The 17615-nt window shown below is 38.0% G+C and overlaps 1 protein-coding gene across 2 annotated transcripts in view; it reads left to right on the top strand.

Moving 5' to 3' along the window:
• The window catches only part of ARHGAP18 (Rho GTPase activating protein 18), a 135909-nt gene that overhangs the window by 52053 nt on the left and 66241 nt on the right, over positions 1-17615 (top strand). For both annotated transcript variants that reach the window (XM_024247808.3, NM_001131730.1), the window contains 1 exon segment: positions 16062-16264. In XM_024247808.3, the coding sequence (XP_024103576.2) occupies positions 16062-16264 (203 nt within the window).

The following is a 17615-nucleotide window of genomic DNA, read 5'->3' as shown; positions in this document are numbered from 1 at the left end:
CTTTTTCTGGAGACATTAGTATGGGCTAAAAATGATGACAACACTTCAGGTGGGAATAAGAACCTATTGGAGATAAGATGAGTGACCGTATACTATGATTCATGGAGCAATAGCCCAAAGTAAGGATTAGGTGAATGCTTAGGAGGCAGCTAATAAATGTCGGTCTCTTTTCTGTCATGCATACTCCATCGCTTATTGCAATTCACTGATTAGGGTTTAAAATGGCATAATGAATTATGCAAAAACTGTTTCTGCAGGAGGGTCTGTGTTGCAGCCTAATGCAGCACAGATGGAAAGATCCTCTTTTAATCATTGTTCTCACAATACTTGGAAGCTTTTTGAGGAATAAGCACTCAGAAGTGGAAGTGAATGGCCTTCCACAGTAAATGAATTCCTTCTGCAGAGAGGAACTGAAATGTATTTTGCGATGCAGATGGTTGCCCTGTGTTTGAATACTCATCCTTGTCATTTGGGATTCATGCTTAGAAGCAAAATGTCTCTTGAAATACTTGAGTTTGGATGATTCCATTGGAGAAATTACTCCTGTCCAGTCTGGCCCAACATGTATTAAGTTTTTTTTTTTTTTTTTTTTTAATTTCAAAAATGGTGACAATGAGTGTGTAAATGCCAGCTCACTCCAATTAAGAAAACATGCAAATTACCTCTCTTTGATCTGTAGTTACTACTGAAGAGACTAAACTAGTTACTATCCCCTTTTATTAGCATAATATTAATGCAAATGATTAGCAAAGCCTTTCTTAAAAAGAAACGAGAACCATGGAAAGCAATTAATAACAGTGCTAATTTCCTCAGTTAGGAAGCAAAAAACATTTATGATTAGGCTTTTAACTTTGGTATCTGTGCCAAGGACTTCCCACCTGGGCCTAAATATGTACCTGTTTCTAAAATTAATGTGAACTTGGAGCTTTCATTTGCAGAGTAAGAGCCAATCTGAAAAAGGCCCAATGGAAAAATTTCAGAACAAACATGATATGCTGTTATCTGTAGGTACTTCATGATTTGGATGTCAGTAGTAAGAATGTGTACTTCAGGTTGTATTTATAAGACATTGCTTTTTAAAATACAGGGGAAAAAATAAAGAAGTAAAACTCATTGGCCAACTCAAGGTATAATAAAGGACTGCCTTAAACTTTTCCCAGGAGGGGATTAATATAAAGAGGACACTGATTACTTCTTTATTTGCTCAGAGGAAATGGGCTTAAGTTAGAGGGAAATAAAATTGAATCAAACAACAGGAAGACACTGTTGGCTCTGAGAGAGCTTTATTAAATTAAAATGAGTTACAGCAAAAGACTGGAATCTCCCTTCTCACCTCCTCTTACTGTGCTATTGACTTTTTTTTTATTTTTTATTTTTTATTATTTTTTTGAGACGGAATCTCGCTTTGTCGCCCAAGCTGGAGTGCAGTGGCGCGATCTCGGCTCACTGCAACCTCCGCCTCTCGGGTTCTTCAAGCGATTCTTTTGCCTCAGCTTCCCAAGTAGCTGGGATTATAGGCGTGCACCACCATGCCCAGCTAACTTTTGTATTTTTAGTAGAGACAGGGTTTCACCATATTGGCCTAGCTGGTCTTGAACTCCTGACCTCGTGATCCACCGCCTGGGCCTCCCAAAGTGCTGGGATTATAGGCACAAGCCATCACACCTGGCCTACTGTGCTACCGACATTTTTAAACACTTTTTGGCATCTTGTCCTTGCCTATGTTTAACTGGCAGTGAGCACTGCAACACCTGTTGTTTGTCCCACTCATATGGTGTGAAGCCAGGCTGCCCTGTATTACTGTTTCCCTACATATTTTATCTCTTCTGTCAAAATGTAGATTCAGAGATCAGCAGTAAAGCCCTGTGCTTCTTTGGACTTCAAACATCAGCATGTATAGTTGCCTTGCAATTAATAGGGAGTCAGTAGTTGTTGAATGAATGTGTGAATCACAGCTTTAGTGATCTGTTTATTATTAACAAGAACTCAAGTTCTATAGTATCACTCCACCAAAACATTGAAGCGTTGGCTTCATTCCAGTTTCACTGTTTTTTTCAGTGTCTCCTGTATTACTTGAAATGGAAAATGTGTATTATGTGGATGAAGTTCCTTTTAAAACCATAACCGCAATGATTTTTATAATACAACCTAAGTACATAATTCTGATTAATATCTGTAATGAGAGAAGACCAGTGAATAAATGTAGGCATTATTCAGTAAAACTGTATTCATAAAACTATTGGATTAAGAAATTAGCATTTCTCTATTAGATTGGTTGGCGTATGAAAGTATGCTTAGAGTTTGACAATATTTGTCTTACAAAAACTGCATTTTACTTTACGGAACTGGCTTTTGCAAATAACCAAAGTCATTCATGAGGTAAGAGTCTTTAACAATTGGCCCTCAAACACCTGAGTTAAAAAAAAGAACAAGAAAAAGTTCTAAGTCTTTGATCTTTACCTTAGAGTATCTGACAACCTTGATCTTTCTGTAGACTTATCCTGGCAAGATGGTAAAGGAAGTTCTATTTTTGATGCTGTCATCTACACTGTCTTCCATGGCTGTGATACAGCATAAATACTGACTTCTGACCTGGAGGATGTTACATGCTCTTAATCCTTTCATCATCTTTTATAACTTTATGGTCTCTACAGGCTCTGTTTTCTTTTCTTTTCTTTTCTTTTTTTTTTTTTTTTTTTGAGATAGAGTTTTGCTCTTGTCACCCAGGCTGGAGTGCAATGGCATGATCTCAGCTCACCGCAACCTCCGTCTCCCAGGTTCTAGCAATTCTCCTGCCTCAGCCTCCCGAGTAGCTAGGATTACAGGCATGCACCACCACGCCTGGCTAATTTTGTATTTTAGTAGAGATGGGGTTTCTCCATGTTGGTCAGGCTGGTCTCGAACTCCCGAGCTCAGGTGATCTGCCCGCCTTGGCCTCCCAAAGTGCTGGGCTTACAGGCGTGAGCCATCGCACCCGGCCGAGCCTCTCTTTTCCATTCAATAGCTCATTAACTAATCTCTTCTGAAGTGATGGATTTCTGACACAACAGTTCTTTCTTCCACCTCTCTTTCCTGACAAGCAGGGGCATGGGTAGCTCAGACCTCTGCTGAGGTTCAGTCGAGGTCCTGGGAGCCTTGGCCGGTGCAGAATTTAGGGCTCAGGAAAGTGAGTAGCAGACAGCATTTTGGGGAGAAGTAGAAATCAGTCAACCTGGATCATTTCTTTATAGGAACTGGGCAGAGAGGAGGATCCAGGTATATAGCGATGGGAAAAGCAGAGGAGAACCAGAGGGATGGAAATGGAAGACTAGAGGCAGAAGTCCTTGAATGGGACACTGATACGGAATCAGCTTTCTATAGAGTGCCAAGACAGCCTTGGCTGTAGCTAGCGGGGCATGAACTACTTGAGGCCATGAACTACTTACGCTCTTCTTCAGCTGTTTCAGATCCCCACAGGGAATGACATTTTGGAACCTGATGCCATATTGCTTTTGGTTAAGTGGGAATTTTGCTACTCCATGTGAAAAACAGGTAAGCAATAGGCTAGTGTAAGCCTGGTAATGAGCCCAAGACTAAGGGTTGGAAAGTAGAGATATTTCTTAAGGATCAGGACAGAAATTAAGCTAGGACAGGGTCATAAACTTCCAGCTTGTGGGGTTTAATCCACCTAGAATTTGATGTGTCTACGGGTGGCATTTGCTGGAGCTCAGTATGCCCATATTGATGATGTGGCATTGCACAAGAATAGCATTAACTATGCTTCCTTATTAAAAGTGTTTTTCTCTACCATCTACCTCTCCTCCCCTCACCTTTTTCAGGTTCCCACAATCCCTTCCTATAAAACCGTTGTCCGTCCCTCATATTCATGTTAGGCCTCACTGCCCTATGAGCCCTGTTCCTATCCTCTAAACAAAGCTCAGTGGCTTTTACTGAAAATGCTTGTTTTTGTGTGTTGTGTGTGTGTGTATGTTTTTCCAGACAGGGTCTTGCTCTGTCACCCAGGCTGAAGTGCTGTGATATGATCATAGCTCACTGTAGCCTTGAACTTCTGGGCTCAAGGGATCCTCTCACCTCAGCCTCCTGAGTAGCTGGGACTACAGTCACATGCCACTGTTCCTGGCTAATTGTTTTATTTTTTGTAGAGACAATGTCTCACTATGTTGCCCAGTCTGGTCAGTCAGATTTTCTTTTTTTTTTTTTTTTTCTTCAAATGTTTAGGTTAAATTCCCTGCCGTAACCCACAAGTAGCATTTTGCATGTGGAAATTGTCTTTAGTAGTTGTTTTATATTTCATGTATCTTTTAGGCTGCTTGCATTCACATCTGTCTTGGGCTCAGCGTTTCAAACATGCTAAGAAAAAAGTGGCTTTAGATAATCTCACTTAAGAAAGATTGTTTTGTAGTAGTATTCACATATTCTACTTTGTTACTGACTGCTGAAGACATTTAGTAGAAAATATAAATGAATTGTTTCTAAGCTTGGCTAAATTATTTGCTTGGCTGGAAGTTATTTCTCCATCCTCTCTGTCCCCCTAGTAGAGCTGACTTTTAGTACCTTGCATATAAAAACACTTCCTGGCCTTCCATACTTACCAGTGGAGCACTGTAATGTTTGAAATTCATTTTGAGCTACTGATAAAATTACAGTTATAGCATAAGGGAAGCAGTTTTCTTTTTTCCTATCTAGGTATTTACCATGGAAGTGCTGCTGTTTTTAATTGTTCTATTACTGTTTACCAACATTACTTTATAAATATCTTCTCCATTTATATTTTCTAACATAAACACAAATCTCCTTTCACTTTTAATATTTTCATCCAGGGTTTGTCTATGTTTTTTCTTTTGCTGGCTGGTGGAAGATTGGTTTTATACTCCCCTGCTCTCATTGAGATATGAGATGATTTCTCTACCTTATTGCAGTGGATAATCACAAAGAACTGAGAAGAGTTTAATAATAGTGCCCATGTCTCTTTCACAATATGCTGTGTATGTAGCTTTTGTTATTATCAGATTTTTTTTTAAATTCACCATTGCCTTGTGTTGATGTTTTTATTAGCATGGAAAGTTATATAAAAGTCCTACTGAAGGGCAATATATTTGCTATAGGAAATAAGGAAAACCATGATTATATTCAGTACTATTCTAACATTAAATTTCAAAACATTGTTTATAATTTTGTGTTATGTCAACAAGTATTTTGTTAGTGCTTATATCATGACAGGTATTATGAATCAATAGCAACTTTTTATGAACTGAAGGGATATCAGAGTATTATACTTTATAAATCTGTAGTCAGTCAGCAGCCAGAATGAAATTCCTGGATGATATTTAAATACTTTTCTTGGATCCCAGATCTTGAAGTATATTAAGTCTTATATGTGAGGGAATTTGTATCTTGGCGTAAATTTATCTGTATTATTGCATGTTTAAGGTGTATTGGCAAACTGTAGTGATGAGATTCTGAACTAATAGAAATTATGATGGGGAATTTTGAGTGACCAGTTCAAGAATATGAGGGGAGGTGGAAAAACCTTTAATCTTCATTAGTGAATCTTTCTTCATTTCATCCCTGAAAATGTCTTCAGAACTTGATAGATTTCTCAGAAAGAAAACAGGAGCACAACGTTGAAACTGAAAAGGCGAAAAATTTGATTTGCCAAGAACAATAAAAATGAATGGGTAAAGGTTGACAAAAATTTAGATGCTGATCACTACCTCTAAAGCTATATGATTGCTGTGAAACAAGAACTGAGTACTAGACAGTTGTTCTGAGGAAGCTGGGCTGCATCTTGGGAAAGAACAACTTTAATAATGGACTGCGAGGGGGCTTCAGGCAAACCCTGGAGAACTTGAGAAACAGACCAGGGGAGGGGCAGGGATGCCAGGAAGGGTATCTCAGTCTGTTTGTGCTGTTGTAACAAAACACAATAAACTAGGTGGCCTATAAACAACAGAAATGTATTTCTCACAGTTTCAGAAACTGGAAAGTTCAAGATCAAAGGGCTGGTGGATTGGGTGTCTGGAAGGGCTGGCTTTCTCACGGATGGCACCTTCTCACCATGTCCGTCACATTGTGGAAGAGGCAAGGCTGCCATCTGGGGCCTCCTTTATAAAGAGCACGAATCCCCTCCCTAAGGATTCCATTTTCTAATAGCATCTCCTTGAGAGTTAGGATTGCAGTATATGAATTTGGTGGGGGAATAAGTAGCATTTAGGCCAGAGCAAGGGGCTGTAGATGTTACCTCAAATTATTGGTCTAAATCTCGGGAAATAATTGAGCAGGGGATGACTTGAGAATGAGAGGATAACAGTGGCAGAGAGGAGATGAAATTCTTACTGAAGAAGGAATGGTGAACCACTGCAGGGCCTGAGGAGTGTTAGGGACAATCCTGAAGTAAAGGCCATGACCTGGAGGCCTATGCTGGAAAGAGTTGTCTGGGCCACTAGTTCAGTGAGGAACTGGAAAATTCCACCCATAACTGGTGCTGGTGTCTTTTGTCATCTACCTCGCACTAAATGTTTGAAGAGCTTGGTTAAAGCAACATCTGTGATAAGGCATCCAACCAGAGAGTAAGGCATTCAGTAAATATTTATTTGTTTTAAAGATTAAGGTGATGAATGGAATTATGGAATGTGTGCTTAAAAAAACTCTAAGCCGAAACTTGTTTATAATTTAATATTAGTTACAATCTCATATGCAACCACAGCCCTTCCTTTTGTATGTTTCTGTTTCCTTTAGGAAACCTACTTGTAGACTAAACATCCACAAGTAACATCATGGAGACATAGAACATTTACCTTATTAATTTTAGAGTTTCCTAATGACTGATTTCTTTACTATCTACTTTTCAACCCTCTCTCTTACTTCTTTGTAGTTTTGTGCAATTAAATAAGAAATGCCTTAGAAATTATTTCAGAGGCAGTAGTACTTTAATAATTGAACAGTTGACCAACATCTGCTATGGCAGTTTGCTTGAACCCAGGGATACTAAGAGGAAAAAAAAGAAAAAAGAAACATGGATTCTTGCCCCCAAGGAACACATAATTTAATGGTGGGGACACACGCATGATCAGATCATCACAGTGCAGGATGTAGTAAGGGATGTGGGGAGGCTGCAGAAGCAAGGTTATTCCAGCCCCACAGAGAAAGGTACTGAGATATGAAATTGAGTAATGACAGCTGGAAAACAGATCAAACTGGAGAGCCTACGCTCCAAGTGCAAGGTAGCTACTGGTGTTTAATTTTCAGATGGCTCTACAGCTTGGCAGAACAAGAAAAAGATAGAGGGTCCTGGAGAAAGAACATCAGGTCCAGGGTATCAGGTTGATGCAAGTCATGGTGACAGATAATTGAATGAAGTGGATATGCTTTGAACTCATGTTCCAAGATCCTGAGATTTTTATGTCAAAGTCCCACTACAGACACCTTCATCCTTGTCTTGGAAGATGATTTTGACATTAAAATCCCAGGTTCCCATTTGGCTACTTGTTGAGTTGTATCTCCAGTTGAGGAGGAAAAACTGCTTCCTGAGAGATTTGGCGAGCTCAGGAACAAAAAGGATCTCACTTCTACCCAGAACCAGAGCTCTAAAGCAAGAAACCTATGTCTGGCCAGTGATAGTCTACCATTTTCCCTTATATGTTCCTTGTGTCTGTATCTAAAAAGGAAGTGAATTTTTGAAACCTGCCTCGGCTGTCTCCTGCCTTTCCCATATTCCTTTCTTTCTAGGCCTTCCCTCCCTTCTTTCTACCAGACCTGGCGGTGGTTACTATGTCCCTATTCTTTTAGTGATGTCAAGAAGTAGAGTGAGGCAAGGTGCGGTGACTCACGCCTGTAATCTCAGCACTTTGGGAGGCCTAGGTGGGCAGATCACCTGAGGTCGGGAGTTCGAGACCAGCCTGACCAACATGGAGAAACCCTGTCTATACTAAAAATACAAAAAAAAAAAAAAAAAAAAAATTAGCCAGGTGTGGTGGCACATGTGTGTAATCCCAGCTACTTGGGAGACTGAGGCAGAAGAATCACTTGAACCCAGGAGGTGGAGGTTGCGGTGAGCCGAGATCACGCCATTGCACTCCAGCCTGGGCAACAAGAGTGGAACTCCGTCTCAAAAAAAAAAAAAGAAGAAGTACAGTGAAAGCCGCAACGATAAATAACAAACAAAAAACCCAGCACCTATGAATTGGTTGTGTCATATATTTCTCTAAAAGTGATAAAGCCAAGTTTTCAAAGCTAGCTCTTAACTGTCATTAATGGGCTTCTCTTCTCAGTTTTGCTTAGGTAATGTGACATAAACAGGATAATCAGGTCATTTGCTTATTGTTCTGCTGAGGATTTTTTTTTTCTTTTCTACCCACTGTCAAAAGTGAGTAGCAAAAAACAAAGCAAAAAGTGGTGAACACTGAAAAACTATAAAGCGCTATACAAGATGTTAAGTGACCTTTTTTTTTTTTTTTGGAGACAGAGTCTTGCTCTGTTGCCAGGCTGGAGTGCAGTGGCATGATCTCGGCTCACTGCAACCTCTGCCTCCCGGGTTCCAGCAATTCTCCTGCCTCAGCCTCCAGAGTAGCTGGGACTACAGGCGTGCGCCACTACACCCAGCTAATTTTTGTATTTTTAATGGAGACGAGGTTTCACCATGTTGGCCAGGCTGGTCTCAATCTCCTGACCTCGTGATCCGCCCACCTCGGCCTCCCGAAGTGCTGGGATTATAGGCGTGAGCCACCGCACCTGGCCGCGACCTTTATTTTTAAAGAAAAGGAAAGCTGAAAGAAATAAGTAAATTTCATTTTTTTCCCAAAATGAAAAGGGTAAGATATGCAAAGAGGAAAAAGAAGTAAGTTTATGTGAAATTCAGTACATCCTTAAGACTACAGCATTTGAGTCAGATAGAAGAGATTAGATTCTTTCTCTGGGTTCTGATGGTTGCATGGGTGTGTGTGGGGGTGAGTGATGTGGTATTGCTTTCTAATCAACTTCTTACTGCCTTCAGGCATTATCAATGTTCTTTCTTCCTGGATGTCAGAGCCACTTCTAATAATGACTGCTTTCAGCTAAACAACATGTAGGCATTCTCTTCGAAGGGGTAAAAATGACTTGGGTCATTTGTAGGCTGCAGCTCTTCATAGTCATTCAAATTCAGCGTATTCTGATGGACAGGGCCATTACACAGTGTTAATAGCTTTACCATCTCACCATGGTAGTGATCATAGTAGTTCTTTAATATCACTGCTGAAACAAAAGAGAAATCTACACATGAGAAACATGCTTTTTTTTTTCAACATAGAGATAATGTAAAGAAACAGTATTAAATTTTAAAATTTCAAAATTTACAAAACAAAGTTTCTTAAAAAACAGAATATTTAAAATTATGCCCAGCATGACACAATTTTTTTTTTTTTTTAATAGAGATGGGTGTCTTATTAGTTGCCCAGGCTGGTCTTGAACTTCTGGGCTCAAGCACTCTTCCCACCTCAGCCTCCCAAAGTGGTGGGATTACAAGTGTGAGCCACTGTGCCTGGCCACAAACCATATTTTAGAAAGTGCACTGAACAGGCACAGTGGCTTACACCTGTAATCCCAACACTTTGGGAGGCTGAGACAGGAGGATTGCCTGAGGCCAGGAGTTCCAGACCAGCCTTGGCAATACAAGGAGACTCCATCTCTACAAAGTTAGCCAGGTGAAGTGGTGTGTGCCTGTAGTCCCACCTACTCAGGGAGGCTAAGTTGGGAGGATCACTTGAGCCCAGGAGCTCGAGGCTACAGTGAGCTATGATTGTGCTACTGCACTTCGGCCTGGGAGACACAGCGAGACCCCATCTCAAAAAACAAAAAAATTGAAAAATTAAGAAAAAAAAGTGCATTGGAAAAGAATTCTCATCCCTTTTAAAAAAATATGGTTTGATTTTTAAATGTATTTTTTTCTTGATAAGTGTAATGGTCATTTAAAAGTGCAAATTATAGACTGTGTCAACAAGATTACTTTTGCCTTTTGTATACGCAATACAAACTCAGAAAGATTGATGCATCTGGGGAAAACAAAGTAAATCCTACCCTTTTTAGTCTGTTTGACATATTAAAGTGACCACTGAAGAAGAAATGAGGGCATTAATCTCGATTCCATCACCCCTTTGCTGGGTAAAATTGGGGAAGATTTAACCTTGAGGCCTCATTACCTCATCTAGAAAATGATGGGATAAGTTTAAATCTCTGAGGTGCAATAGCATTCTAATGTTTACACTTCAATACATATGGCTTTTCTAAAATATTCTTAGTCATTATGGTTTATAAGTCATGACCTGAGGAAGAACCTCCACCCCACTGCCTTTTTTTTTTTTTTTTTTTACACATTGAAACAGAACAAAGCCAAAACAAAAATAAACTTTATTCTTCTGTCTTATACTGTGTGTATATCCCAACTCAGTCACTTCTTATCCTGCATGGATATAAAAGTGGGATAGGGAACATGAAAGAAAGTATATCCTTTTTAGAAAGGATCTTGTAAGAAAACAAAACAAAACAGGTGATAGGATCAGAGGTCTTCAAGAAAGCTGACTTTGGGCCACAAAAATGCCTCGAAGGGTCAGAATCAGGAGACAGACTGGATATAAAGCATCACGATAGGACTTTTAACAGGGTAGGGAACACAAGGTAGAAATTGGACCAGATAGTTAAATATACAAGCTCAGAAGAAACATCCTACTTACAAATAAATCTGCCCTGAAGGAGTTTTAGGTAGAGGGTAGGGATGACAAAGGCACATTAAGGCACATTTTCAAATATACTGGCCAAAAGGGGATGCCCAGAGAGAACTTCTGCCCCTTACACATAATGGACACTGGCAAATGATTAACAATATTGGCAAGGGAGGGGTTTTTTAAAATGATGTTTTAATTCTTTGTCATTATAGTATAAATTAAATATGGATATATTGGAATAAATCCCAGTTTTTGTGAAAAGATACAGAACTAAACAAAAACAAAGAAATAGGTCCAGTCACTAGGAAAGCAAGTCTGTTTCTCTCAGAGGGCTTTCTGGAGTTTTGCCCATAGAATTGAAATGTGCATTTTCAGACCCACTATGTGGTGTTTTTGAGAATTCTTAAAACAGTGGTTTTCAAAGTGGGGTCTGGGAACACCTGAGGCTCTCCAGACCCTTTCAGGTGTCTAGGAGAGTAAAACTGTTTTTATAATAACGCTAAGATGTTACTTGCCTCTTTCACTCTCATTCTCTCGTGAGAATACAGTGGAGTTTCCCAGAGACGACATGAACTGTAATATTGTAAAAGATTGAACGCAGAAGCAGATGTAAGAATCCAGATGTCTTCTATTAAGCTTGACATTAAAGGCAGTTTCAAAAATATAAAACAGTGCTACTCATCTCACTATTTTTATTTGAAAAATGGCCTTTTTAATGTTATCTATGTGAAGATGTTTATTCTTAAATGAATAGTATTTAAAACTTTTTGTTTCAGTGTTTAATATTATAAATATCAGTAGATATCACCTACTTAAGCAGAAGCTCTTTGAGGGTCTTAGAACAATCTTAAGTGTGTAAAGGAGTCCTGAGACCACAAAGCTTGAGAATATTCTAGAGGATATGTGATTCCTCTGGAACTTATTAAACAGTGGGAGGGGCAGTTAGTACAGCACAAGTTTACATAGGGGACCTTTTTCATGGTTACCTATGAGGCACTTCAGTAAGAATTTTCACAACAAACAAACCAAGCAAGGCCATTGTTATTCTTCCCATTTTTTAGATAAGAAAAGTCAGGAGTAGAGAAAGTGAGTGATTTACCAAAGATTGCAGTTAAGTAGAACTGGTATCATTTGGTTCTTAGACTCCCAGTTCCACGTTTCCATTTCATTTTGCTGACTGAGCTGACTGCATTGATAGCAGAAGAAATCATCAATCTTCTAGCTGACCTCAGTATAATCAATGGCAACCCCCACCTCTTTGTAAAGAAAAAACGTCAGGCCAGTTTAATATTTGCTATGACAAAATAAATAACAGGCATTATTTCTCATACCCTGAACGATATCAGTGCCTTTGAAATTCACTGACCAGGTGGAAAATGTATCACGGGAAAATGGGATAGCATATACCTGGGGAAAATACAACAAAACAAAGCCCTCATTTTTGTAAACAGAGCATGGAGGACATGCTAGCAAGATGGAAAAGAAGATTCCAGGAAGGCCCATCAGGGTCTGTAAAGTGAATATTTGCTTGTGATGTGAGTGTCCATGGTAAAAAAAGTGAATATTTGCTTGTGATGTGAGTGTTCATGGTAAAAAAAAAAAAAAAAAAAGGCAAAATGATTATACTGTGGTGTATTGGAAAGAGAGTGACTTGTACAGCAAGCTAGGAAGCGATTCTTTATAGAGCAACTCTGGCAACTTCCTTTAGAGGACAGTGTCTAGTTCTGTCATTATGGTTGTAAAAGGTGAGAAATGTGGGAGCTTCTGAAGCATATCCATGGCACGATTAGCACACAGAATTCTGGAGGGAGAGGGAGGAGGAAGGAACTTGGAATAATTGCTTGCTAGAAAGTCAGGTAGGGGTCACTGGTAGTTGCCTGTGGTATAAACTGTGTTTCTTTGATTTCAACACCATGTGTCAGCTTGGATCTTTTGGAAATACAAAATATTTCTGCTCTGTACTTCATTACATCTAGCAGATGTTGCTTTATGTTTTTGAACCCCCTTTGCAGAATGAACATGATATCATATAACATACTCTTAAAAACAGAAAAGAGGAAACAAGTTAACTGGCCTCTTAGCAGAACAGTTTTAGGAAGGTCCAGACTTTTAGTCACTGCCTGTCTGAAATACAAAAGTAGAATATAGTCTACAAAGAAAGGAAGTAACACAACATGTTCATTGATGTAAACTGAAGGAATGTTCACTTACATTTTTAGACAAATTAAAAAATACATGGCAGGTTGACCAAGGAGGGTAGTCTATTACTGAATGGCTGCTTCCTTCCCACTCCTCATCCCCTCTTATTTAAAAATGAAAATGTGTTCTTGCAGTATTTACCAGTGATCAAAAAAAAAAATACGGAAGAAAGAAAAAGAAAATTCCTCCTTTCCATGACTCAGTATTTTTAGGTTATCACAAACCTATTCAGCTTCTGAATCTTATTAAAGTCAAAATATTGAGTCAATTCATCAGCACTAAGCTATTCAATTTTTGCTTTATGCATGTTTTGAAAGCAAGGCTTGATATAGATGGTGTATTTATGTAACAATGGTGTTACTCAATGACCTTGCATTTTTCTGCACATGCTATCTTAATGGAAATTTACTGGAAAATTCTTGCCAGAATAAACACATTCCTTCAGGAGTGAAAGGCTTAATGTACTTCTAGTTCAACTGCACCTTTTTCCCGTGAGCAGATAAACCAAATTATTTGGCGTTAGTCATTATACTTCACACAGTTTACAGTACTTATTGTGGTCTCACAGGGGGGTAAGAGTTAAAGGGGATTGAAGTAAGGTGGTCAATTTCACACTATGAGAGAGAAAACAAAAGGATAAGGCATCTGTATATTTGACATGCAATACGAGAAATGAATCTGGCAGTCATCTGTAAATTAACATTAGCTATCCTGGTAAGGCAGAAGTAAGGAATATGAACAATATAGATAAGTTGAGCTGCTGAACCAGAAATTTAAAAATATATATTTTTTATTTTTAAGAGAGGGATGACTTTCTCATTTACATGTTAATTTAAGAATCAGGAGTGAAAACTCTACAAGAAAAATACTGGCTATGTAGTGGCCATTGGGGCTGGATATGGGGACCCAGGTGGAATACAGAGATGTAAACAGGACGATTGAGGCCAGAGAAGGAGGAAGTACCCCTTGAATTAAGGGATGAAGAAGGCAAACAATGAACAATGGAGACTTAAGGAAAGAGATTCACAAACATGTCTAGACTTAGGCTTGTTGGCCCCTGTCCTAATTCCCACCCATCACCACCCCAAGGTTGCTACTGGGGAGAGAGTATAGTGATTGTTTATTCATGTATGCAACCAGCATTAATAAAGTTTGTAATCAAGGCAGGAAGAATCATCTTTAAAGGAATAAAACTGGCTTATTAGCATATTAAAGCTAAGTGCTCAGTTATACTGCATTTATTTGCAGCAATAAACAATTAAGTTCCTTGACTTTTTCTAACAAACCAGTTGGAATTAAGCTGCTGGATAGATTTGCCCGGAGTTTAGTGACCCTCTCCCTTATGTACTATTAAAATCCTACTATTTTAAACAATTTTGGGAAAGGCTAGTTTAAATGTGAATGTTCACACACTATTATTTTGTTGTAATTTTAAAATTATTTTCAATATGTACAGTAAGTAAAACCAATCTGGCAAACAAAGAATGACTTCCTGGAAGTCCTTCTTGAGAGAAGCAATCTGAAAATTAGAATAGCAAAACAGTTATTCAACTATTGTCTTCATTCAAATTGTATTCTTTAAAAAAATTTATTGTTAGTCCATTCTCACGCTGCTTATAAAGACATACCTGAGACTGGGTAATTTGTAAAGGAAAGAGGTTTAATTGACTCACAGTTCAGTATGGCTGGGGAAGCCTCAGGAAACTTAAATCATGGCAGAAAGGGAAGCAAACACACCCTTATTCACGTGATGGCAACAAGGAGAAGTAACAAGCCAAAAGGGGAAAAGCTCCTTATGAAACCATCAGATCTCATGACAACTCACTCACTATCATGAGAACAACATGAAAGTAACTGCCCCCATGATTAAATTACCTCCCGTTGTGTCCCCCCAGGACAAATGGGGCTTATGGGTACTACAATTCAAGATGAGATTTGGGTGGGGACATACCCAAACCATATCAACTGTATATAAAGGAGAGGCATCAAAGCTGAAAAATTTCTTCTTTTAAGGAATCGGGCATGGTTTTCTCTATAAATAATAATAAAACAAAAAATTATTATTTTATTATATATAGGTTTTTATTATAAGCTCCTTTAATTCAATTTTAGAAGTAGGTAAGATATGAATTATAACAAAAAACACTGTTTACTTGAAGTTATACAAATACTCTTATTTATTCAATTTATTCTTCATAGATAATATCTGAGAGAGAAATGTTTGAGGTAATTCCAAGCTATTCAGAATTGCTAATAAACGAGTTTTTGCCCCATTTTGGAATTTTTAATACATATAAATCATGGGTCCATTTATAAATAAAGATTAGAAGTTGCTTTCTATAGTAGATTATAACAGCAAACTTAAATCATCCTATTTATATTTTGATTTCAAAAATAAAATGGAAATTCAAATACTGCTTCATCAGTTGAAGATATTTGCTGTATAAGAGTTGACAAAGTTTAGTTTATGAATATAAATGATAAACACAAAAATTATATAAAATTCATTCCCAATTAATAGTCTGTAATCAAGATTTAATGTGTTGCTTTTTAAAAACAAAGTTTCAGGTTTAAATGAGTCTTATGCCTGGGTGTGGTGGCTCATGCCTTTAATCTCAGTGCTTTGGGAGGTTGAGGTGGGAGGATCAGTTGAGGATCACTTGAGGCCAGGAGTTTCAGACCAATCTGGGCAACACAGCAAGACCCCATGTCTGCCAAAAAAAAAAAAAAAATTAGCTGGGCAGTATGGTATATACCTGTAGTAGTAGCTACTCAGGAGACTGAGGTGGGAAGATCACTTGAGCCCAGTAATTTGGAGTTAGAGTGAGCTATGGTCACACTGGTGCACTCGAACCTTGGCAACAGAGCAAGACCTTGTCGCTAAAAAATATATTTGAAAAATGAGTCTTCATTTAATGTAAATGGAAAAATAATTTACCACGCTGCTATTTGTACTTCACCATCTTTTCTGTGGAGCATGAAACTGTTTATTCTACAAGCATATTATAATCCAGAGTAAACAGTTCCAAAATATATATTCCTTTAGTTTTATTAAGGAGAACTTAAAGAGTTAACAAATTCTCCAGCTTTATTGCTGTGATATTTTAGAAATTATACTGCTTCCTTTTGTACTAAAATAAACCATGTGTTCTTTTGAATTTACAGTCGCAGATATGGCCAGTACACTATGAACCAGGAAAGCACCACCACCAAAGTTATGGAGAAGCCTCCATTTGATCGATCAATTTCCCAGGATTCTTTGGATGAACTATCTATGGAAGACTATTGGATAGAACTAGAAAATATCAAGAAATCTAGTGAAAACAGACAAGAAGATCAAGAGGTGGTTGTTGTCAAAGAGCCTGATGGTAATAACCAACTAAATAAAGCTTTTGTTGTTTGTATATGTATTTATAGAAAATGAATGCATAGAAAGGAAGAGAACAAAAAAAAAATTAAAGCTAGGACCACCAAAAAAAGATACTGCCTTTCAACTTGAAACATACTTGTTTGAGGCAGATTTATGGGTGCAACTGCCAAATACAAGTGGCATAAGTAAGTTAGCTTAGTCATAGATATGGCTGGAATGTTGTTGGCTAAGCTCACTGTATCATAGCTTTTTAGAGTTAGACTTCGTCTTTGAAACCATCTAACCTCCCTTTAAATTTCTTCTGTAATGTGGTAGCCACATTGTCATTTGGTCTCTAGTGAGTGCAGATGGTGATAGAAAGAGCATTGCTTTGCAGTGATACTGTTTTTCCAGTGGTCAGTCAGCTTGAGTTCTTTTGATCTTTGTTTTATTGATTTATAATCTGCTGTCCTCTAACTTTGACTCTCTTGCTGTAGTTATGCCTTTGGGACGAACAGAAGAAGGCTCTTCTATTTTTACATGATAGCCTTTCATATATTTGAGAATATTTATCTTGTTCCTAGCCAAGACCTTTCTAGAAAGAAAATTCACATAAACCAATTTTTGTGGGTGGTTTTCAAAGACCTGTTGTGGTCCTGGCTATTTTGTCATTCAAAGTATAGTTCTCCAGATTGGATGCAACGGCTCATGTTTAGCCAACTAATCTAAAAATATAGAGTTGGACAGTAGATGGTGACATTACCGTTTTTAGCTTCCATATTTACTTCTTTCTTGTATTTGGTGCATAATTTCTGTAGAGTCACTTTCCAGCCATATTTCCCATTCTCTGCTGTAATATTTGATATTCTGGGGGAAACATGTAAAACTTTACTTAAAAGTTTTTTTGTACCATTTCTTTTAGTCTCTGAAATTCAAGCAGTTGCCAAGTTTTTCATGTCCAATTCTCTTGTCTGTTGTATTAGCTTTCTTTCTATGCCTTGTGCCATCTATACATTTGTAAGTATGTTTATATAAGTTGATGTATAAATGCCAAAATGTGAGAGCCCCAATCAGTGCTTTGTGATCCACTAATAGAGACTTCCTTCTCAACACAGTGACTTCTTAACTAAATGACTTAGGATCTAATTAAGTAGCAAAATCTATATAAATAAGATTTTTTTCCTTGGCTACAACATTGCTTGAAAAATCTACCAACATTAATTTAAAAAGGAGACTTGGGGATTTTTCTTAATTTAATTTCTTAGATCTAAAAGAACACTACGGTTAACTTATTCTTTAACTTCTTGTTATTTTTCTCTCATTGTTTCCCAAATATGATACCAATAAAGTCAAGCTTATTTGTGATAATT

The sequence above is a fragment of the Pongo abelii genome, chromosome 5 (assembly GCF_028885655.2).
Source record: "Pongo abelii isolate AG06213 chromosome 5, NHGRI_mPonAbe1-v2.0_pri, whole genome shotgun sequence".
Classification (NCBI taxonomy): Eukaryota; Metazoa; Chordata; class Mammalia; order Primates; family Hominidae; genus Pongo; species Pongo abelii.
The sequence above is the reverse complement of the archived record's forward strand: the minus strand, read 5'-3'. Positions and strand labels throughout refer to the sequence as shown.